We start from the raw sequence: 24,919 nt of genomic DNA on the forward strand, positions 1-24,919 counted from the left end.
GAACAATTCTGCCTTTTTTATGAACTGTTTGTACAAATGATGTATAAGGAACTGTAAAAGTGTAAATCCTGAAGTCAGCTAATGTTGATGTTCATCATATGTTGCTATTCATCAGCTGACTCAGAAGTCTGGATGGGAGATTTTCCATCAGCCCCTGAACTCAGCATCATCATCAGCAAATTCTCATTAAGCCTGCCTTATCCAAAAGTTCTGTTCACTACATTTGATCCAACATCACTTTGCTTGTCTTTGACACACTGTGTGTGTGGACCAGTGAGGTACATGTTTGATGATAGGAGCTCTATTCTTTTTGTGTAATTTGCCTTCTGTCGGAACAACTTAGCCACACATCAGCTTTACCTCTGCAATTAAACAAGTCCCAGAGGAAGAGGGAATTTAAAGAACTTCAGACTTCACTGTGTTGGTGCTGACCTAGAAAACAACTTTTCTTAGTGCTGTAGTGGTGCAAAAATACTGGCCTGCGATGGGAGGTTTTTCTCTGAGAAGCCTCGCTTTCTAATCCCTTACAATTCCTGACAATATGTTCAAGGTGTTTCATTCCTTCCATTTTGGAAATGGCATCATTAAAGAATCAAATTATTTTTTCCGTTCTGTCAAATGTATATCAAAGAGAGAAACCTCATTTTAATTAACAAGGACTCAAATTAATTACCGTTATCATTCAGATTAAAACAGTGAGCAAAGACCTACCTGGATGCTGGGAAAGGGAATGGAATTACTGATAATACAGACTGAATACGAAGGCAGCTAAGTCAGCCGTGTGGTCGAGCCTAACACAATAATACAATAAAGGGAAGATTAAACATAATCCTTACATATGGAGAGCCATCAAGTGTGTCAGTGTTCACCACCACTGGAGGAGTATTTCCCTGGAGGAAGAGAGAGAAGAAACATGATTAAGAAATAACAGCAGAAACTCAAAGATGAGGCGGCTCCTGGATGAGCTCTCAGTATATCCCCGAAACCTCCCACCACAGCAAAGCCTGATGGCCATTGTAGCTCTCAGCTGTGATAACGCTGTTCCTGCACTGTTATTGTTGTCAATCAGCTAAAGGATCGCCAGCATTAGTTATTATCCACCCATGACGGACACAGATTCATGACCGCCCCCCCACAGTTTGTCCAAACTTTTGGTCTTTTGGTGTACGGGTCAGTGATGAGACACTCATTTAAATTTAGCAGGGTTAATGTTTGTGAAACAATCTTATTAATTACTTGCATACAATCATTTTTTTGGATACATTTGGAAATTTTGAGATTTGGGGGATGATACCAAAAATGTGGTTTAACTGTAAAAACTTTGAACCAAATGACTAAAATCGCTTAAAAAAGATGAAATTCTCAATAAAACTCCCTATCAACGACTTTGGCATAATTAGAAGAAATTAAAAGTGATGGAACATGATTGTTCTAAATATCACATTTAATTTAGAATTAACATCCTGAAGTGTCAAGGTGGTGCTACCACCATTCAAGGAGCTATTTAGTTCATTTGTGCAAGACGACCATGTGACAGGAAATGATATTACAAAGAAGCTGCATGCCAAGGTTTAGCTGCAGGTTGAATTATGACCTAGCATGTATTACTGATGCTCTGAATGGATATCTAATGAGTACACTGTAGACACGGGCATCTGCCTCCTGCCCACCAGTCGGTTCAACACAAACCTCTCAGTGACTCATGTGCAGCAGCACATGGTGGCAATCTCCCAGCGCACTCGGGAGGAGGATGGAGATGCAGTAACTTGGTAACAAGGCAGTGACAGACAGCACAGTTAGTCCAGTTATCATAGGGGAGCGTAATGTCAGCTTGCTCGATTGTCAGACTCTTATCAAGATTTTGACCAGAACTGCACACATTATGGTTTGTTCGAAGAGTAACGCGACGTATGAGCGAGTCATTCATCAAGAACAAAGTGATACAGAAAATGAAAGGACAGGATGTTTGGCATCGATACAGTTTGTGTTTAACCACCGGGACTTTTTTCTGTCAGCGCGTCTAAAGTGTGAGAGTTGACCTCCACACACGTTTCTCATTCCTCTCCTTTTAATCCCATTTCTTTATAATATATTCTCATTCTTTCATGCTTCTTTCAAGGATTTCCTCTTATGTGGAATGGTGTACATACACCATTATGCTCATCTGACCCCCCCCCCCATCTAAACTCCTGTATTTATTTCTGTCATTGCTCTGTGCCATGCCGATTAGCATGGGAAAGACCCAGTGCATCGAAAGTGCTTACAGAGCAGCAAACAGCAGCATAAAGTCAGCGCGCTGACCTTCACAGACCTGACAGCTCTGATACGCGCAAGTAACTCCACGACCAAACCCGACACATTTCCTCAGCTTTTGAGGGAAACAATTTCACATTCTCTGCCCGCTGATCTTTATGTGATGAAATGAGAAGTTTATTTTTTTCTCTCAGTCTGTTACTCTCGCTAAGAGATTTAAGTTGTCATGGGAACTCTCACTGTCATTGCATCGATTATCCTGCCTTCATGGTGGTTATGATGGTTTAGAGAGCTGCTGATTCAGCTGAACGGTGGAGGCTGCAGTTTGTGGCGCAGCATGATCCTGACAGGTGTTTCTATTATTTTGTCCACCCCATTTCTAACTATGTAGCACAAACACTTCTCCATTATTTTCCTGCTATAGAATGTCAAGCCAGCTCTTTACGCAACACCACCACTGTATGCGCCAAGCCCCGTTTTGTCATTGTTAATGAAGCTGAATGACTAATCACAGCTGCCATTATAAAGAGAAGATACTCATGCACATGAGTGTAAAACTCTCCCCCAGCCCTCCACAAAATGCCAGAGCTCGACTTCAGCTGCACACTGCTCGACTGTGGCAGCGCCCTCGCCATGTAGCTGTGTCCAACGGGCCGTGCTGCTGAACATTACGTCAAATTCATCCTTATCTGGAGACAGAAATAATGAGTATAGCCAGCAGAAATCTAAGCCCAGAGCAGGCAGCTTCCCTGCAGGGATTTTGACAGAGCCCTCTCTCCCTCACTCTGCTCTGTCAAGTCTCTCCACGCCGGGGTTGTTAGGATTTACAGTGTTTGGCTGCTCTTGCCCACCTAGCACCTATTCAGCTAACACGTCCTCTGCCATGTCTCCCCAGACAGCACCACCATCCATCCACAGCCAGACTTTTAACTCTTGATGGATGCGTACGCAGCAAGATGAGTGCCAGGATGTGCATATTCAAAGGAAAAACAGCAGGAACAGATTTATTTCGATTTTTCTAGGTACACCGATTCCCAGATTTGACAGTGTTTTTGTGTGACGTTGGATTTCATCACTTCCTGAATAAACGACTATACATCAATATTCTAGCTTGCACGGTACTGAGGCATGCAACGGAGAGGCAAACGAGTGAAGCAGTGTGTTTAAATCAATTTCTTTTCTCCATTAAGAGTTGAATAAATAGAGTGAGTATTGGCAGTTTAGCACCGGAAAGCGTTCAGCCCCTGTTAAAGCCGTAGCTGCACACAGAACAGTGCATTCTTCTTTAATGAATATGTGGATCACAAGTCTCTGTGTACTGTGTACACCGGTGGCTTGCAGTCCGATGGCCATTTTAAAAATAATGCCAGTAACACTGCTGTCTTTGCCTTTGTGTTGAGATTAAGTGTGCAGAATCCTTCACTAGCGTCTGAGGGGGTGATGTCACATGTTAGCTGGCATTGGATACAAACCAAAGGTTGCATTAGAGGGGCTTTAACGCTGCACACCTCCAGCAGCTGGAGAGCCTTTAACACATAAAAGCCATCCACTCAATAAGCCAGATAATGACCTCTACTGAAATACGCAATGTCAATCTATGATTGAATCTATGTATGTATTTGATAAGGGAAAAGTGCTATTTGACAGCAACAATTTAGCAGACAAGCATTATGGGTATATGTGCATGTAAACTGCTGAGAGAAAGAGATGCAGACAGATAACAGACCCACATGCTCCAGGTTCCCCTCACCGTAGGGCTGTGCAAGGCTGCTAAAGAAAAGGAAATGAAAGACTCATATTAAGTGTTTTGTGATGGGTAGCTGTGCTCAGTGGCTGGTGATTTTGGCTGCCTCCGTGCTCGTGTGTGGGTTTTATGGTGCAGCATGTGACAGAGGTTAATTTGGACGTCAAATTATGCACACCGCTCACTCACTGGCTCCTCATTAAATCCCACGTACGTAAGTGTGGCACACAGGAAAGGGTGACGGCATATGTGGATGTGTGCAGGGTTACGGGGGTGTGGAGCCGGTGGTCACCTACAGCTCCTTGTTTGTTCGAATATTAAGTGAAAGAAAAGGCACCTTCACACCATTGGAGGAGGACTCACAAACACGTATTTCTGCACACACACACACACACACAAACATACAGCCTGAGCAGGATTTGATTAGTACCAGATTCGATCACATGGGCTCACTGTGATTAATATATATATATACGCACACACACACACACACACACACACACACACAGGCCTCAAGTACAGCCATAGCCTTGACTTTCTATCTGTGCAAATAAACAAAGCTTTGGTACCGTTATAACAACATTAACACTTCTAAGCCACTAAGCACAATGACATTTTCCTTACGATTTCTTAAGATTGAGGTACAATCACAGTAAAATAGAGTAAACATGTTTAAAACATGCCTACCATCTTATGATGTCGATATTTCTTGACTTTCCGTACATTGTTCAGGAACCGGCAGCCCATCTTTTTGGCGTACCACACGGACATGAACATTCTGCTTCAGAGCCGAAGTGTGAATCACGGTTGATGCTGGGAGCAGACCCTGCTCACCTCCCGAAACAACACACACGCCCACCAAGTGTGTGTCTACAAGGCATAGCGCGCGCTCCAGAGGTGTCCCCTTTCAACGGTACCACAAAAGCATTATTGCAAAGTGAGCCATCAGGTCTGGGCCCTGTCGTAACAGTTGATGAGAAACCAAAGAGCGTCCAGATTGCCTCAATTAAAGATATCTATTTTAACTTAACACGTGCCTTTTCAGCTGCGCTCCACACTCAATCTAAATATACCAAAGATAGCACGCTTCAGGCACAGGATACACCTTTGTGCAATTATGAATCCAAAATCATAAAAAGAGCTCAGCCCAATTAGTGTCTTCCTCTTGCCGAGTCTGTGCTGGAGACTTCATTTGAGGAAGCCCAATATGATCCTCCAAACCAAGGCTCGGGTCGTAAAAATCACTCATCGCTGATGAGGCTCATTACTATCCGAGACGCAGTCGTCCTGCCTGCAGAAACCGTCCATCCAGAGTAAAAGTGAGCCTTTACAGATCCCTCCATTCTCCGTCAAGTGGACTGCAATAGCGGTGCCTCTCTGCTACTGGTCTGTGCTCGGTGAGAATGCAGTTCATATTTTCTGCTGCTACTGTACCGTACCCCTCCCATCCCCGCTGCTCAGGGAAAGAGGAGCGAGCAGCGAAGTTTGATGGCAATTACTTAGCTGTCTCTCTGTATAATGTCGATGCTGGTGATGGGAGAGGGGGGAGGAATTATACTTTGGCTGAACTTCGAAGGACAAGCAGCTCAAACTGGCCTGGCTCGTCCTAGGGAGCACTGGAAACTGAGAGGGGGCTGCAGGCCTGTAAGCCCCAGCTCTACAGTCAGTGAGTCAGAATAGTGAAAACGAAACACAGCAGTGGCAGCGAGGGTGGGAAAACGTAGCTGGATCAGATCTTTTTACTTGGTCACATGTGTGTTTTTTTTTTTGTTCTGTCCTTATGTTGGTTGTTGTTGCTCCAAATATTCTACAGCAGTTTCTAAAACCTTCATACGCTCTCGTTGCAGTCCTGCTCAAGCCTTACAGCCCTTCTGCTGCTAATGATCTCAGAGTCATGGACAGCAGAGCACTTGAAAGACAGCGAGGAAAGAGAATCAGGTGGCATGTGTGCAACGGAAATGACACATATATATGGGATATATTATTTGTCCTCTAATGAATTATTGAATGGTCGACGCAGCCTCATAAAGGCACACAACTACGTACCAGAAAAAGGGTGAAATTCAATTTTAAATCCACATCTTTCTTTTTTCACAGCTCACTCCAGCTCTCGCTCTCTCTCTGAAAGGCAGATGGATTGACAGGCGTAATATACAGTATATATATATGCACACACACTCTCACACACACACAGAGGCATGCACACTGAACAGACTTATGTAAGGACACGCTGAAGGACAAGCTGTCAGCTGACGTTCTCATTTTGTTAAATAAAATTCTTCAGTCTACCTATCTAATTTTCTCACCCTTCCAATTGCAAGGCCCTCTCTATCTGTCTTCCTCTGCCACTCAGCGTGAACAGCTCTCTCCTCCTCTCTTTGCATGCAATACCCCCCGACCCCCACCCCCTCCTCCCCCTCCCCTCTCCTTCCCAACGGACCTGAGCTGCTGCTGCACTGTAATTACACCGAAGCTGCAGGGACATATTTAAACATTTATTAAAGAAAAGTAAGGAGGACGGAGAAAATGAAGATAGAAACCAGATACCAAGCAGACAAGAGTGCAGAGCAGAAAGGGGAGGGTATAATAGCGAGCTCTTGGGGAAACACTAGAGAAAACAGTAATTGAATCCTTACATTAAAAAAAAACACTCTTTTTGTTTAGTCAGACACATCTTAGAGGGGTCGGCTGTTTTGTCTGAAGAGGATTTGCGTGAAACGTATTATGTACAGGAACAATTCTGTGGTGAGAGGAGGAGAGAAAGTGATAGGCATCCTTTTTCATTAGAAGAGACAGAGTGTAACATAAACTGGGCGGTGGGGGTCTTCAGTAAGCACTTTGTGCCTGCTGGTTCTCGCCCCCTGCTCGTCAGGTGAAGGATAAATGGCGAATGTGTTGTGTAACGTTTTCAGCGTTTCAGAGAGGACCAGTCTGTAAAGGTAAATCTACTTTATGCATTGTAAAAAACAAAAAAACAAAAAGCAGCTTGCTCACGATTTTTTTTGAGACTAATATACGTCAGTGAATAAAGTGAAAGCGCTGCCTCGAGGGTAGTTAACGTGTGAGTGAGCCTCATCCAAAATGCAGAGAATGAATGGAGTTTTTAAGACATAGACGGTTTTTGGGGTAATTGTGGTATTTTTTTCTGCTCCCTCAGACTCACACACACTCCGGGACGCCTTCTTTTATGTCTGCATGTGAGGCTTGAATGCTGAATTCAGCCAAGCTTAGCTCAATAACTAGATGCCTATGGGATTCGCTGCAAAGGCAGGGAAACATCCTTTCTGCAACACTGACGCTGGAAGACTTTATGCTCATTAGCTTAGCCTTCGTTTTCCAGTACAGCCCTTGCAACAACCCTTTTCTTAACCCTATTATTCGAGGATAAGAGAGCGAATAATGGATTTGCCTCCATGTACAGAGGTCTGTGTGTGCTATATATATCATGTACCATGTGTAATATGAAAGCATTTTTTTTTTGGATCTTGTGTTTGGTCTTAGATAGAAGATAAGCTTTCAGTGTAATCACAGAGCCCAGCACATTAGGGGTGGGTGGTGCTTTACGGCATATGTACTTTTATTTCATGGTAACGGTATATGTCATGGGACAGTAATTGGTCTGTTAATTCAATTAAAAAACTTCAGTTAAAAACAAAAGGCCGAAAACAATAAAGCTAACTTTCAAAATGGAAGCTGTAAAGTTCCAAATGAGAACAATAATTTGCTTCCTCTGCGGTGTTTGGCAATCCATCTTAGAGGTGTATCACAGCCACTAACTGCTGCTCTCATATCATATGAGAACGCAGTCTTGTCACTGCTTGAGCTGCACTGGAAACCTGATGTGTTCCACGTGTGTGCAGAAATGTGGCCCTAGAACGTAATTGGTTGGGCAGCATTTAGGGTTATCTTCGGAAGCACCCATTGTAAAAAGCAAACCACCAACTACAAGCCAGTGTAAAGTATATTTACCTGGATTTATATGCTAAGACCTTAATTTTTGAAGTTAATAATTGCCCTTTTTTTCGATGTACGGATCTCAAAGACCTTGCGAGGCAGTCAGATTCGCGAGATGACGTGAGAATCGCAAGATCCAGCCCTAATTTGCTATATATCCAGCAGAGACACGAAGGGGTAGCTCCTATGGGTGAAACAGTATTGCCAAATCTCCACCGGTGGACACATTTCTGCCATTGCACGGTATAAAGTATATCTCCCAACCCAACAGCACATGATGTCAGACCAATTTACGTCGGCCCATAATGAGGAGGTGGACATGGTATAGCAGACTTATAGAGTCATATAGAGAGGAAGAGGTAGGAAGATTCATTAATGTGAGCACAGATCAATATCAGAAGTTCTGTGCAGTGTGAAAAAAATCATTTCTAATTACATTATGCCCTAAGTAAAAAAAAAAATGTCATTTGAAGCTGAAGCACCTCTTTGCTAAATCATGTACATAACCCAAAGACCTCCTCTTACTTTGCTAAACCATTGCAGTGCTTCCAGAGACAATCCTACCCATAAATCAATGGAGCCTGGAGTGGTACTGGCAAACCCCACACCATTAAAGCAATAAAGAGACAGACTGACGACACCACCTACGCATCAATGACGAACCCCACGCGGGCGCTACACCGGCTACAAAGGCATCCACACGCAGAGGCGTTACAGCAATGCATCATGGGGAGAGTGCATACCGTGTAGAAAATGTAATTCATGCATATGCAGTGCGTATGAAGTACTTATGTGAATGTGTGAGGGGCACAAACACATTTCTCCCACTGATGACTTTGTGCTGAAGGGTGCAGAATGTCTCAAATGTGAAACGGTTTAATTATAAGCAGGCCCTGTTAGACGGGATGTGTTCAAGGTCAGGGCGAGCAGACAAAGACAAGAAATGATGTACAATTACAAGAGTGACTACAACCCCGATTCCAAAAAGGCTGGGAAGCATAACTAAAAACAGAATGCAATCATTTGCAAATGAACTGTGCGGTTCCTGAGCCCATGTAGTAACATCCTTCATGCAATCATATGCTCACAAAGTGGTGAACCTCCCTACATCCCTGCATGTGAGTGACTGAGCCTTTCCAGGATGCTCCTTTCATACCCAATCATCTGTTACCGATGAACCTGTTTACCTGTGGAATGTACCAAACAGGTGTTTTTGGAGCGTTCCACAACTTCCCCAGTCTTTTGTTGCTCCTGTTCAACTTGTTTGAAATGTGCTGCTGGCATCAAATTCAGAATAAGCAATGAGATAAAACACTGAACATACTGTCTGTGTACTGTTTTCAGTTGAGTATATATAAAGAAGGCTGAGCAGATTATCACATTTTGTTTTGTTTATGTTTTACACAGCGTCCCAGCTTTTTGGAATCAGGGCTTGTTCAACAGAGACTGAAAGCCAGATTTTATAATCCAGTCCTTACAATGTTCCTGTCTCCAAGTGTTTTTGTACTCTTTTCAAGTACTCTTCTCACTAGCTTTTGTGCTCAGGTTTGTCACTTTTGTTAGTCAGTCCGCTTGCCATTTTCCCTTCGTTTGAAGGGAGTTCCTCTGCCATTTTATAATGTGCAAGACAGACAAAATCTTTTGAGCAATTCATGGCTCATGAGGCTAATGCAACCTGTCTGATCATAAAAAATGTTTTATAGAGAAAGCAACAAAGCCATCTTCCCAAGGTTATGGAAGTCATTCAGCACAGTCTAACACTGACACCTACAGGTTTCACTCTGTCCTGCAAAAAGATTACATATATCTGTCTGTCAAACCCTCATGCTACATGACTCCACATACCTCTGAAGCTTTAGCGGTGACACACATTATATTTGGATGTCTCACAGCATCATACTTTTCCATTGATTTACGCATTTCAGGACAGGTTTTTGTGCATGTGTGTAAAATGTAGCCTGAGAAACTGATTCTAGAGAAATATTCAGGTAAAACCATTTACACTTCTTTATGCTGAAGCAGGATCCGTGATGCAATTCATTGATATGTTCACTGCACAGCAGCGTCGGTGCAGGAACGTAAGGATGGAGATATAGAATATAACACAGGAATTCGACAGCAAACACAACATTTAAAAACTTTTCAGTTCCAGTCCTGTGAATTCTGGCCCGAAAGTTGTCACTGCAAGCGGAACAAATCTGCCAGACAAAGGAGATTTGAATGACAATGAGCATGAACACACCGATATCATCAGAGAACAGATGACCTCGGACTCCGGCAGTACAGATAAAATAGCGTTGAGTGAGCAGCCATCTGTCCGGGCAGCCAAACTTTGAGTGACTACCAAATCCGGCAAAGACAGGAAATGAAGACACAAAATCAGACTGATGAGGATGACCGATGGTGACACTGGTAACTTTCGGGGTGACGGAGCGGCGCGGGTCGCTGTGCTCTTACCAGTGTGGAAACAGCGGAGGTGTACATTGGAGTGTGGCCCGTGGACATCAACACAGGCTGCAAAACAACAGAAGGGAGAGGGTAATTGTGCGGGGCATGCGGATGTGTACAGGGGCAGAACAGTGGGTTTGTCTTGTGTGTCGGGTTTTTTCATTTATTAATCCGAGCTGAGACGTCCATCTCTGACAAGCATTCACACCTGACTTCACAGCAGAGTCCACCAAAACCAGCTTACCTGAACTGAAACATGGGCCATGATCGTCAACTATGAAAACTGATGCTGAAGTATATCCATAAGAACATCTATAATGAGCTTATATATGCTTTGAATATGATATATACATGATATACATGCCATTTACAAAAACACTGGGAACTTTCAGCAGTCTTCCATACAGAAAGCATGTAGTACAGTGATTTAAAGGGGGCAGCCGAGGTAAACCACCAACACTGACTGCATATACAGCCACCTTTACAACATATATCAGTCTTCAGATCAGTTTTCATACTTGAGTTTAAAGATATTAAAACCAATAAAACGGTTCCAAAGCAATTATATGAATGAGTCACTTGCCCGTGTTAATTAATCAGATGTTGTTATGCCCTGACTGTTACATAGTACACCATAAATTTACTTTGCACTATTCAGATTGTTTGCAACTTAGAATACGTGACTTTTATTTATGTTTTTGGTCATTGGTAGTTTTTAACATATTGACCTTTCATTTTCATTCTTCATGCTCTACCATTCTTTACCACTATATGTTCTGTATTTGTTGTCTGTGCTCTTGCTTATATGTATATCCCTTTGCTGAGAACACTGAGAGCAGTGAGTCAAATTCCTGTGTGCACATACTCGACGGCAAATAAAGCCGATTATGATTCTGATAAGTTTAAAAAATGACTGACAATAGAACAGAAAATACAAAACATATGCTTCATGATACAGCACCTGGTTTCCCCCCCGACTGCTCATCGATAGCTGACTGATGAACGACTTATTTGGAATCGGTCAACCGATGGAGACCAGTGGCATCGCTACATCTGTTACAGCAGGACGGATTGTACCCTGCGCCGCTGAAGCTGACGCTCTAATGCACCCTGCACCCATGAATTTTACAAACAGCAGCAGTGCAGCATTTTCACATGTCAGGAGACACTTTCCCTCCCGCTGGAAAAGTTTTGGATTGCAGCAAAGCAAGTCATGAAAGTATGAATGTTGGGACAGCCGTGTTTGCTGATCTGAGTAGGACTACCAGGGTGGTGATTCATGCTGATCCTGATGTTTACAGAGACTACCTGTGCACCTGTCTTTCTTAATATAGACATGACCCTCTATTAATGGCTCCACTGGAGAAATTTTGGACTTTTGCTCGCTGGCACATCAGCAGAAGTTGTTAACTTACTACTAATTACCACCATCACCGCCACTTATTGCAGGTGAATAAGTTCACTCCTTAACCCTTTTGCAGCCAGCAACCAGACACAGGGAGAGGGGTGCAGGATGCAGGAGGGGGCATAGTGTTGTGTGGAAAAGGGAAGGATAAACACATAACTAATAAGAGATGTGAATGTAAAGCACACGAAAATGGGATTGATGCCGGAGAGAGTATCCACTGAAGTTACTCACCATGTCACACAGTAATGAACGGGGTCACAAAACCAGAAAATATAATCGTACTGGTGCAAAGGGGGTTACACAAGGAGCAACACCATCATCATCCTCAACAAGGAGCAAAAAAAAACAACCCTCATTATCTTGTCATCATTATCATTATTGTAATTACCTCAGATTTAATAATCTATTACACTTATGTAATTCTAACTCATCAGGCATGAAATGTTAATACTTGCGTCCCTCCTGACATGTCGGAATCCAGCAGAATACGCAGTAAAAGGCAAAATGGCTCCAGCAGTGTTTGTCCACAGTCATCAGTCAGCCTCGGACTGAGCTGGTTGCACAAAAATATATTTTTCATAGCTGCTCAAGGATGCAGACCACTGACATAAAATGATGCAAACAATTCACTTTGAACTAAGTGAGCCCAGACCTTTATACTTCATAGTGCATTCAGTTCTCCCTGAAGAGAAACACAAGACTTCATAAATAATGGCAGTATTCCAGAAATAGAAATCGGGCCAATCCTGGTTCCCAAAACACTGTGAACAACATCAACATGCTCCCTTTCATGTGATAGCAAAAAAATATCCTCAAGATGGAATTTTATTGCAGTGTAGGTGTCTCAATAAAAATGTTTTTGTTTTTTTTTTGCTATTGTTACAAGCTTGATGTCGTAGCAACATTTTCTCTGTATGCACGCATGTGCTGTAATCTCCTCTGTGCATGTGTGTGCATCTGTCTCTCTGTCTCTCTGCTGTGATGGGCTGCAGGTGAGCTGTGGCTGACTGACTGACTGAGTGATTGACTGTGTGAGTGTGGAGGCTGTTGCAGGGAGCTGATTGGTTCCATCCTCCAAGCTTGCGGTCTAATGGGCCGGCTTCTCCCAGCTCCCGCGGGCTCTCCTCTCCCAGCCTCCGGCCAGTCCACACGTTTCCGTGTAAAATGTATTTTAAACAAACCTTCAAACGGCCACGAATTCTTTGTTGCTGCTGGTTCTTGGGAGCTGGGAAGACGGGAGTGTTGTTTTTCATGTTGCGCCAGGATTTCCCCCGGGCCGGGTCCTAACACTGTCATTTTGATCTCAGTTACTTTTCCCCACTGTTTTACGCATTGCCTGTTAATGTTTATGACAGAGTTTTGTATCTCACTTTAAAGTTTTGATTCATTATTGTCTGCAAACCTACTGAGCACCAGAACTCCATTTTAAGGTGTAAATGGAGGAAATTGTCTGCGTTAGGAGGGTTGGGACTTTATGATTTAGGTGTATTTCTATACAAAAGTATTACCTAGAGCGGTTATATCTGGAGGGACAATATTGAGAAAAGGGTTTTGCAGTCTAGTTATAAACCACACGCTGCTGCAGACAGAAGTGCTCTTATGGTGTGAAGAAACCAAAGAAGCGAGGAACCGACCATATAGATCTTAGATCTGTCATTGTCAAAGACGTCCAAGTGTAGTTTGTGTTTGGTGTTTCTCTTTGTCACATTTATCGGTTTGTGAATGAATGGAGTGCTTTAGATGCTAGCACTCAAGCTAGTTACACAGCGTGCTTGCCAAACAGATAATATGGCATGCAACAAAGAGAAAACGAAGATGACATATGGTAGATTATCCTATTATAGTATAGTTATAGTGGGTGCATTCCCACATTGTTTGTAAAAGCAGGAAACATCCCCCCAAAAGTCAGTCAGAGTGTGGATGTTATTGGAGCAAATTGTGTTGTGAATTACTGTGACAAAACATTCTCAGCTCACACAACACAGTATTTTTAATGCCACCTATTGCTGATAGGTGGGTAAAGCAACAATCAGATTTGAGAAAGCTCTGAGGCCCGAGAGAAGCATGCAGATAAACACATGAATAATACGGAGCTGATTAAGGGTATAAAGTCATCTTATGCAAACTCCACTGACTGATGAGCAGTCAAAAAGTTGCGTTGCAGGCTCTTCAGCTTGGCTGCCTCCTGGTGATGATTCTGCTCTTTCCTTTATCACAGATCGCTTGTACAAAAACACCATCAGCACCACCAGCAATAAAATGCTCTTGAATGAAATGCACCAGTCGAGATAGTGGTGGTCAAGGCTCCTAAGGACAACAAAGACATGTTGTACAGCCAGTAAAATGATTTTACTGTGCAAAGAATCAACATTCTGCATCATCAGGATTATGCTATTTTGATGCCTAATGAAGGTCCTAGACTGAAGTGTTTTGCCTCCTACTGACACATTTTGATGCAGGAGTGCAGATTGCCCACGCTTTTATTATTGATACTGCAGGTCAGTCTAAATATCTCATCCTTAAAATCAAATACCCAGTTTAAGATATTTTCCTAGACAATGAATCTGATGAAAAGACCAAAACTGACAATGGAATGGGTGGTGCATTTGCTGGGGACTACTTTCAGTAGATTAATACACATTGTTGTGCTAGTGAGTACTTATGGCAGCAGGGCAGTTTATGTGGGATTGACAGCAACTCAAAATAACTGTAGACACATGATCATTTTTTTTTCCTGTTAAAGGGCTGGCATGATATATTTTATCTGGAGGCTTATTACATATACTAACCTTCTTACTTACAATGTAATTATTACTTAACATAAAATGATATTTCCTGCATGTTACCTCACAGATATACTGGCAGTCAGGCTTTCGATGCCACAAGTCTCTGGGAAATTACTGAATGTGTCACGTAATGGAGCTGAAACACTGGAGGGCACACATCATATTTTAAATATTCTCTTAAACAGACTTAAATTACCTCATAATGGTGGATTTTCAGGAAAGGAGCAAGTCTCCTTCCCCATCGCCATAATAACTCATGCATCCATCAGCTGTGAATAATTACTGATCCCTTGGCATGTGTTGGATGACTCCATTGGCACAAAGGGAATTAATCATACCAGCGAGAAAGGTCAGAAAAGGATGGCACGCCTACCCTTTGTAAAAGCAAACAATTTCATCTTTTGACTGTTTTGTTAGTATTTTATCATGATGTCTATGTAAAAACAATTGATAGTTGTTTAAATTAAAAGTCATTTTCCTAACTGTTACAGCACGTCATCCCTAAAATATCCCACAAATCTGGCCTAATCGGAGACATGTGCCACCTTCCTGCTGTCAACCTCCACTGGCCACAATGGCAGCTGGATTCACACTCTGACTTTACAAAGCGACTGAGCACATGCTTTTTAGATACAAATGACAAAGTGACACAGAGTCAGATACATAAAACTTTTTGTGCCCTGAAATGCTTTGGTGTACTCCTGGATCTCATCACGACTTTTTAATCTGACACTGCTCCTGAACTGAGCGTCATGCTCATTACGCAAATCCACATGGCCACCACAGCTCAAGCCGACAGGCCCTGTATATTTGAAATAGCAGCGGTAAAGCACCAATAACTCAGCCTTTCCTCTGTGCTTATTAAAACAGAGCACTTTAATGGACATATTTGCTCCTTGGGGGCTTCGGCGTACTCCCATGTGGGAAATAGAGAAACACTTTCCCCCCTCAAAGCAAATAAATACAGCAACTCTTGAGTCTTAATAGCCACCGAGGCTGTTAAATTACATGTGTGGGCATATGAGATGGATCGTTATTGAGTGTGCATTATAGCTTACACCTGCTGGCATTTGTAGCTACAGTATGTATTCGTTAATGCACTCCGGGCGACGTGACTCCACTCGTATTCCCACTGATGTCAGCTGTATCCTCTGACCGTGTGACCAGTGGTTCTGTGTTTCCTGCATCAGTGTCTCACAGAGGTTTGTTTCTCTGCATTCGATTTGTAAGACATGTATCTTAAATACTGCAAAGAAGCAGCTGAGTGTCAGTGCAGCTTACATTAGCGCCCACATGTTTCCGGATTACTCTTTCCACTGTAATTGTACCTTTACGTTGTCTTCTTTCAGTGTATGGAAGATGATCATTCTCATTGGATTACGTGATGAATCTCATTATAAGCAAAAGCATACTACTGCATCTGTTCCCAGCAACTATGTGTGCAAATCAGGCTGTTTGTTTTTAAAACTCCCCCTACAAAACTAATAATGAGAGATCGTATTTCAATGTTTCAGTTGGAAGCATCACTGCTATTACACATTGTAACATATTAGGATCGATTGATCTCTGACGATATCCTGAAATGGTTCAGGTGATCACATTACTCAACATATCTTGTGTCCACTTGCACTTTTCGATTCGATATGATCTTCGTGCTGTTAAGCTTCCATATCAAATTACCCAGCATGCATGTTCACACGGGCGTAAAGCTGATCTGACACTTAAAGGTGCCGTGGGCCGGATCTCCTCATAAAGGCGAAATGTTCCCGTCCAAGTGTTTATGTGGAAGAATTAGAATTTCAAAAACAGACAACTCATCATTTCAAGCGGAAAGTTATAACAGATAATGTGTTGTAATTAAACCACTTGTGCGTAATCTAAATAAAACTACATTTAACAAGCTTAGAGGATATTGTGTCTCCGAGTGCAGCAAATTAGAACGAGGGAAACTGCATTAACATGACTATAAATCTGTCTGGTGATTGAACATGGGAGTTCAGACCTAGTATTTGTATTAACAACCCAATAATGCAGTCTTTGGTTTGAAACATTAGCACCCTTACTTATCCAATCAATACAAGTTTCCACTTCTACAGTTGCTACATTTAGTATAATTACACAAGTGTTTCTGATCTGTAGCAAAAATGTGAAATATCTCTGATTAACTCAATTAGACTGCAGAGTGGCTCACAGTTTATCTAAATATTTGGTGAAAATGATGTCACTGATGTCACACTAAGTGTACATTACTGTAATAGTGCTGATCAGCAGCAACATAAATGAGTGTGCGTGTCCTACCTTGACAGGAGAGATGTGTGTGTGTGGCGTGTAGCCATGTATGGCCTCCATGGCAGCAAGGTTCTTGTCACTCATATGAAGCATCTCGGCACTTTTCCCTGGAGCCAGATGTGCTGGACTGTGCTCCAAGGGGGGCGTCTCCTCATCCTGGTACCTGTACTTCTGCAGACACACACAGATCCAGATGAAGCTGTTAGACCCAATAGGTTTCACGAATAAGGAGCAGCTACTGGCTGAGCGTGTTTTAAAGGGTGATGATGTTTAAATTGCAAATAGAATCCGCTGTCGGTGTCATTTCTATAACCTTTCACTGATGTCTCGTCTCCTTTAAACGTAATGGTGTAAATAGCAAAGTCTTCACCAAGGACACAGAGCAGCACTCCCATCACAGAGGCACCTTTAGCCAAATGCGGACAATCTATATGCAAATCCCGCATACCACATACCATGTGTGACGCCTACAAGTGCAAAGTGAAGACATCACAGGAGGCCTCCAAATACTGCCATTGTGTGTTGGCCAATGCGATCGTCCTCCACAACCACTTGGAGCAACCAGAGCCGTGACTCATAATGGCTCTACAGTAGCAGATCATGCAGCTTCTTCCTAGTAACCTTACTCCCCTACCGATATCCCACACCTGGGCGGCGTGCCAGCAGCCCACTGTGTCCGCCACACATGGTAGGCTTCATTCTAGGCGTGATGACACAAAATCTGCACACAGCATTTTCCATCACAAACACATCAGAAGGTGGGCAGCATCGCTGTGGAGATCTGCCACACTGTCCTGTGGGTTAGCGGTGCTTGTGTTTTCGCTACAAATCTGTGCTCCCCCGAAAGCCCCCCAGGCTCACAATATGCTCTGCTGCACTGCAGATGTGAAGAAGCCCATTCTTAAAACGGAGAAATGTTTGAGGGATCATCTGAATTTTTGGCTGATGGCCTGATGGCCAGCTCTGCCACTCTCCCCCCTCTCCATTTTTTTTTTTTTGGAGGCAGACGGAGAGGGAGGTGCATCACCGAGCCCTGTCTCAGACGGGCTGCCTAGCAACCAGAGCAGAGCAGAGATTGCAGTGCCACAGTTGGGGCTGCCAGCATCGGTCCTGGATCACATTACACTGAGACAGCAAGAAAGAGAGGGAGTGAAACAGAGATGAAGATAAAGGAGAAAGTGAGGGGGATGGGTAAAAATGAAAAAGGTGAGGCCGTCAATAAAGGGAAGCAGAAAGCAGCAGCATGTGGGTGGACCTGAGAGAAAATGAATAGTTGTGGAAAGCACCGTTCCATAATTACATGTTGATAAGCAGGAAACAATTGATTTTTCTTTATTAAGTGCTGCAGAGGCGGGCACTGCTACATTAATATAAACCTAGATTACATGTTATGTAACTGTATACCACCAACTTCCTATGCACAGTACTTACACTGTAATACAGAACTGAATTCCTACTTAACTAACTAATCTCAATCCTCTCTATATGAGCAAACTCTACAAAGTAAGATTATATTAAAAAAACTCAAACAGGGAACAATTAGTAAATTACACAGCTAGTAGGCCTCAGCACACTGTTTCCACTTTAATTTCCATTTCCTCCCCCTTTCCCACATGACCAACATGCATGCTGCCATGTTGCCTTCTGTCCCACTGGTGGGGGATGTGACACTTAACGCTCAACGGACGAACGGGTCCTTGTGGAGAGGGGCTGTGGTGCATGTCCTCTGACCAGTGAGTTGCGAGATTTGTTTTGCAGACAGCATCTCGACTAAAAAGCTGTTGGTATGTGGAGACAAGCTGGCACTATTTTAAACAGACACTTAAAGGGCGTTGAGTGTACATGGTTAATACAGCTATGTTGTAGTTTTCTTCAGTCTTTCCTGCAATACATGTCAAGCACTCCCATGGCGACTGTATGATTAACACAGAGCTGGAGTCATACGTCTAAAACTGACATAATAATTGATATTATCTGTTTTAATAAACATAATTGGACATCATGTAATAAAAGTTGTTTTCCTGGGGCCTTTTTTTCATATGCAGGGGGTCTCTAACAGCTTTCAACAATTAAAATCTGCTTCTAACTGTACAAACAGCCCACTAAATTACCACTGCAACAAAATACCTCTGAGTTTCTCAGGCTTTATTGTATCAGTATATCACCGTGGAAGGAATCCAGTACATCTTTAAGGAATTACTCCGTTGCAAAGGTCAAAATAAGGAGAGTCTCCACAATTCGCAGTTGCAGTTGTTGGCCCTCCTGTACTATAATAAGAACCGCACACTGAGTGGCTGAATACGCTGTTCCTTTAATGGTTAAATGAGTTAACTGAATGTAGAGCAAATGTCAAATTCTATCTGCCATCATCTGAGTTTGTAATTCAAGGACCAAGCTGTTAAATTACTGTGCATTAGGTAATGGAATGAAAGCTAACCTCACCTCTCAGGCATATAATTTCCAAGAAGGGCAGACTGCAAATGCATTTGATGTGTAAGGTGTTACAGGAACCATGAAGTGCTCTTCAGGTATCATTTTAAAGGTTGCAAATCCCCCTGCATCGTCACAGTATTTAAGCTTTTGCAAGTTCATCTATTTGCATTTTCGTTAATGACGATTAATCCATTTTTTTTTCTGTATTTGGATTAATTTTAACGGTTGCTGCTCCTGTGAACTCAGAGGGATTTTATGCCGCGTGCCAAGTCTGTGCGACGCTTCACAGCGCTGTCAGAATTAACTGTGTGCTGCAATTTAGTTGTGTGCCGTATAAAACATCTCGGTGAGGTTAAATCTGGACAGGAAAATGTGCTGGAATTAAATGGAATTTGAATCAGTTTCATAAAGAGATGTTTATATGATGACTAGCCACATTTCTCCTGCTCAGGCAACAGCTAATCATACATTTTCTGAAACCAAACAGCTTATTTGAATAATCATCCAGGATACACAAGCAGCAATTCGCTGCCTAATAAATACGTAATCACAGTTTTTCCACAAATGCCGCATGCAGCTCTTCTATTACAGTTAAATGCGTTGACTGACCTGTGCCACACCTTCTGCTTCTTTTTGTCTCTCTGCAACTATGCAGCCAACTTTCTACATTTGGGATTTACCTCATGCAGCTTGTACACATAAATAACATCTCATCAGTCATTACTCTGCTGCAATCAATAGGTAATTACGAAAGGCTCATTCAGACATTTTTTAATTAAAAACAACTAGTCTGAATGTTACCCACTTGCACCTATAAAGCACCCACACTGACTGTCAGACTGACGACATGCGAGAGAAATGACGCATTAGCTCCACACCATCATCGCTCTTTGTCAGTTCGACGGAGCGCTGATCGGAGAACAGCGTTTGTCTCTGATGGTCATCTGAACCTTCTCTTTTCCTCTACAGACCATCAAAACACAGTCATTGTTGCCTTCTCAGTTGATTTTCACTCTCAAGTGTCGTCTCAAGTGCCGAACCCCGAACACAGCTTTCATCTCATTTGCATTATCACAACTGCTGTTGCCAGCCAACACCTACTAGTACAACTGTTTTTTTTTTTCATATATATGTAAGCCTCAGATAGAAAATTCACTCATCTTCTGCCAATGCTAACTTCAGACTATTCTCCGAGGTGTTTCAGCTCAGCACTTTGACAAGTGTTAGTATCCTGTAGCTATGTATGCTGCAACAACAACAGACTTTACATTTACCATGGGGCAGAACGCTTAAAGCTGCACCAGGAAGGATGTTAATGTAAGACTCCATCAAGCCTGAATCAAAAAGCTGAAGAGGAGCTTCTCATCCCCCCACGGAGACGCTCTAGATTCAGCCTCTTTGCCCAAATTTAAGTCTTACTTTGGGTGTAGTCGCTCTAATCTCTTTGAATGCTGAAAATTAAGAGCAAATACAAAGCTTTTACTGTACCTGAAGAACTCGTCAACCACAGAAACATGGCTGTCTAACTGTAATTTGTAAAGTGCACGCCAAATGACACTAAGACGAAGAGACAAGCGTGGAAATGTATTTCCTAATTTATGAATTACCTCCGCCAAGGAGGGTGTGTTTTTGGTTTGATTGTCAGCAGGCTCACAGAAAAACTACCAGCCCGATTTTTATTAAACTTGGTGTAAGGGTGAAGCAAGGGCAGAGGAGGAAGCCATTAAAATTTGGAGGGGATCTGAATAACGGGGTGCAAATCACAAATTATTTTATATTTTCATTAATATTGTGAGATAGGTTATTTGGCCCTGGCAGAATGAATCCAGTAGAGTATTAAAGCTCATCAGAGACAAAACATAGCCAACTGTAGCAGTACTCCATATCAAACTCCACAACCACAGGCACCAGTAATCCTTTCAGATAGCCGACACATGTAGCTGCTTAAACTTCATACATGGTTTCATGGTAGAACTGGTACCATTGTATTTGTGACATTGGCACAAAGATAACAATGCTTTTTTCTCAAACTTAAGTGTGGCTATGGAAACATAAATACGCAAATATAATGCAAACTAAATATGCTCTTACTCACGTCCAGATGTGAATTGTCTGCAATGAACTAGACCAGAGATACTGAGGAAAAATGTTTGAACTTCATGCATCACAAGAACAAACGATACTAATAATGAGCATAAAGTTTGCAGACTTGCATTTCATAGAAGAGTGGACTATTGGCCTTGGCGGAGGCCTGTGTTCTCCAACTGCTCTTCTACTTTATAATGTGTTTATGAATTTATTAGATAAATCAATCTCCAACTACAGCAGCACAAGCCCATTTGTGTTAAAAAGGTGTACAATAACTTGTGTAGGCGGTTATCGAGTGCAGAGGGTCCTCCTGGGCTGCAGAGTGAAGGTGTTTCATATCGAGCATCACCTCGACTGCATCAGTACATGCATCTCCCACAGGGAGGTAATCTAGGTGCACTTTCTGCCCACTATTTAGATTGTCCAACTAAAACTTTGATCTAACATGTAAAAATGCTTTCAGTGGTGCATGTTTTGAAGCTCATTACTGCCCCAACAAGACTTTCTCTAAAAATAAAGATAAAATCCCTAAAGCGCTGGTGGACTTTCTTCACCACCAGAAGGCTGATAGTACTACAGTAAAACAGGAAAAGTCATAAAAAATAAATAAACTCCCTGGATACATGCTGAGCACTGTTTTAGAAACTCAACATATTTAGTCGTCCTTACATTTCGGTCTTAAATCTTGTTAATTTATGTTCATCTAACCCACATTAATTAGATTCTGAATCTCATTTCTGTGGGATGATTCATCAGTGATAAGACCCAAACAGATGCATCATCCTCAAATTTAATAATCAGATTAGAGTCATAGATACAGTAAATGGTGCCATAGTGGGTGCTTGGCTGCAGTGAGGATAGTGCGGGCGGGGGGAGGTTTCCATCTTGTCTTGTCTGGGGCCTGTTGTCACAGAAACGTCATGCAAGAGATGAATGATCTTTATATGATATGTTGGAAAAACTGCAGACCACGTGGGCTTAACCGGGCTGGGTTTTTATATGGAAAAAAAGGAAACCATGACAAATCCCTTACGCGAACCTCGCTTAATAACGTACCTGAACTGTAAAACCGACCCAAAACAACACATTTTTGACACATTAATTTTGTTTGTATGTTACAAAAGAACAGTTTTCGTTGTATTGTCAATTGCCACTACAAATCCACAGAAACAGCAATGCCATTTACAGTTAAAACACTTAATTAGCTCAAAAATAATTCACATGATGTATAATTTTGCAGTTTACAGATCAGGTGCAACCTTTTCCCTCAGTGCTCTTCACAGGTCTCCCACTCCCACAAAGCTAAGTCGTCTTGATCATCTCATCCCCTCCCCCTCTGCCCACAGAGGCGTGCACACACCATTTTTATGCTGAGTACATACATTTTTATGTATGTTGCACTTGTAGTGGGGGATTGTAGTGTTAACCCTCCCCCAGCCGCTCTCCGTTTTTGTCCACACACACAAACATGCAAGTGGAAGCCATGTTGGCACACAGCACCGCACAGCGCTGCGAGGCTGGTTAATGGTTTCACTGGAAACAAATGAGCAATAATAGCAGCAGTTTTCTTTTATCCTGGGATCAGCATTGCAAGAACGTACCTGAAACAGCTCTTCAGTGCAGCAGTATTCCTGTTTGCTGTTCTTAGCTAACAGCACCTTACCTAATTGGCTATCCGTGCAATTAAAAGAGGAATCAGAGGTTTGTCTCTCGTTTGTGAGAGATTTTTCTAAATACAGATAATGCAGCCCACTCCAAAAAGGAAAAATACATGTATTCAAAGTGGTTTTTGTGGTTATTTTAGAGAAAAAATGCATCTTAAGGTATGTTCAAACAGAAGGCAGAGAGAGATTTGTGTGCCTTATCTCTTAGCCAACTAACGTATGTGCCAACTTTGGCTCGAGTTGGTGTTTTTTCTACAAGATCATAGTTATGTCGCTCCAGGACCCTCGTTGTGAGTAGCCAATCATATTGCAGTGATGTCAAAACTTTGGGCCTTGGGGGGAAAAGACCAAAAATTTATGAAGCAGATTCATAAAATAGATTAACTTCAAAATGTTTGTCTTCTCCCACCCACGCGCGCCTTTCTGGTCACTTCACATGCAGTCCAAACTTCACCTGGACTTTCTGAGTCCGAGCACACCTTTAGAGTTTATGCACTCTTTGAATTCTATGAATATTGATGTCATTGAAGGTGAGTTTCTTACTGATTCTGTCTGTGCACCACACTGAGGCTGAATTTAGTTTCAGAGGTTGGTGATGCATATCTGTGCCAGCTGCTCGGTGAGGGTGAGTTTTTAATATATGTATGCTCTTGTCAGGATAAATTAAAAGTATCTATGATGTTCAGTATGAGTGAAAACGGGCCTCTATTGGGTATTCACGTGCCCCACCACCATTTCTGCAGCTCTCATGTGTTTACCTCAAGGTTTTAAGTGGAACACCATGTAACTAGGCAACCCATCTTGCAATGATATGCAGATTCAGTTCTTTTGCTTTTGACATTTGTAAAGGATTATGTTGGCAAGTTTGGATATGTGAGTTCTTTCAAATAAGCCGCGAGACTCTTGCAGAAAACCCATACGCTCTGCACTGCCATCCCATCAGTCAGACATTTACGACTACATTTACTTCGTTGCTGCTATGATTATTTTTTGCACGGCTACAGATAGGTACAGTGAGGGCCATTTCTGTACCCAGCTAGTTTTTCTACCGTGAGTGTGCTACTTACTCCTGCAGCCTGCACATCCATTGCTCACACAGCACCAGCTGCAGTGTTTGATTGCAGATAAGCAGGGAAGAGCAGGTTAGTGAGGCGGAGGCGACCCCGAATGAGTCAATCTTGGACCTGAACGGAGCATTAGTAAATATCCGCTGCTGCACATTGTTGTCGCTGCAACACTCCAAGCTTACTGTCAGAGCTGAGGCTCGCTGCTCTTTATAAAGCAAGATGACAAACAGCAGGATAAAATAGGTCAAATCCATAGGAGGAAACGTATGTTTGCAAGGCTATAAAAACAGCTACGGTAAGGATGTGAAATGTAAAACCAGGGACACAGACTGCACATGGCACTGCAGCACAGCACAGCAAACCACCTTATGCTTTGATATCACCTGCTAATAGATATTCTCTACATCATTACTCTTGATCATTTGATTGGTCGGCTGGTAATGAGTGACAGAAGGTCGTTTTCCTGTCCATTTTCCAGTAAGGACGCTTGAGCATCGACTCTCGGGGTGAGGCGATCATCGATCTTGATATTGAGATGAAGGCACACCGATCCCCGAGTCGTAAATCATTCATTACATTAATACTCCGTCTTCATTTAATCTCTACCCTTTTGGCTAGTTTACATTGTACGGCCCTCAATATAAGCACTGTGCTGGATCATAGCTTAAAGACAAACTTCGGCGCTGCAGTCTGTCTTCATTAAATGTTGTGAGGCCATCAATGAGCATTAAGCATAAAAGAGCACATTAAAACACTGCTGAATGCTTCCAACCATATAAAGACCC

General features: G+C 42.5%; 1 protein-coding gene across 1 annotated transcript in view; it reads right to left on the minus strand.

The window, feature by feature from the left end:
- LOC121617840 (disks large homolog 4-like) overlaps window positions 1-24,919 on the minus strand; it is a 40,161-nt gene that overhangs the window by 13,159 nt on the left and 2,083 nt on the right. Inside the window, exons 2-3 of the mRNA XM_041953079.1 lie at window positions 16,892-17,050; window positions 837-890 (exon numbers count right to left, since the gene is read on the minus strand). Coding sequence (XP_041809013.1) covers window positions 837-890; window positions 16,892-17,050 — 213 coding nt within the window. The remainder of the gene's footprint in view (window positions 1-836; window positions 891-16,891; window positions 17,051-24,919) is intronic.

Source organism: Chelmon rostratus, chromosome 14, assembly GCF_017976325.1.
Source record: "Chelmon rostratus isolate fCheRos1 chromosome 14, fCheRos1.pri, whole genome shotgun sequence".
Classification (NCBI taxonomy): Eukaryota; Metazoa; Chordata; class Actinopteri; order Chaetodontiformes; family Chaetodontidae; genus Chelmon; species Chelmon rostratus.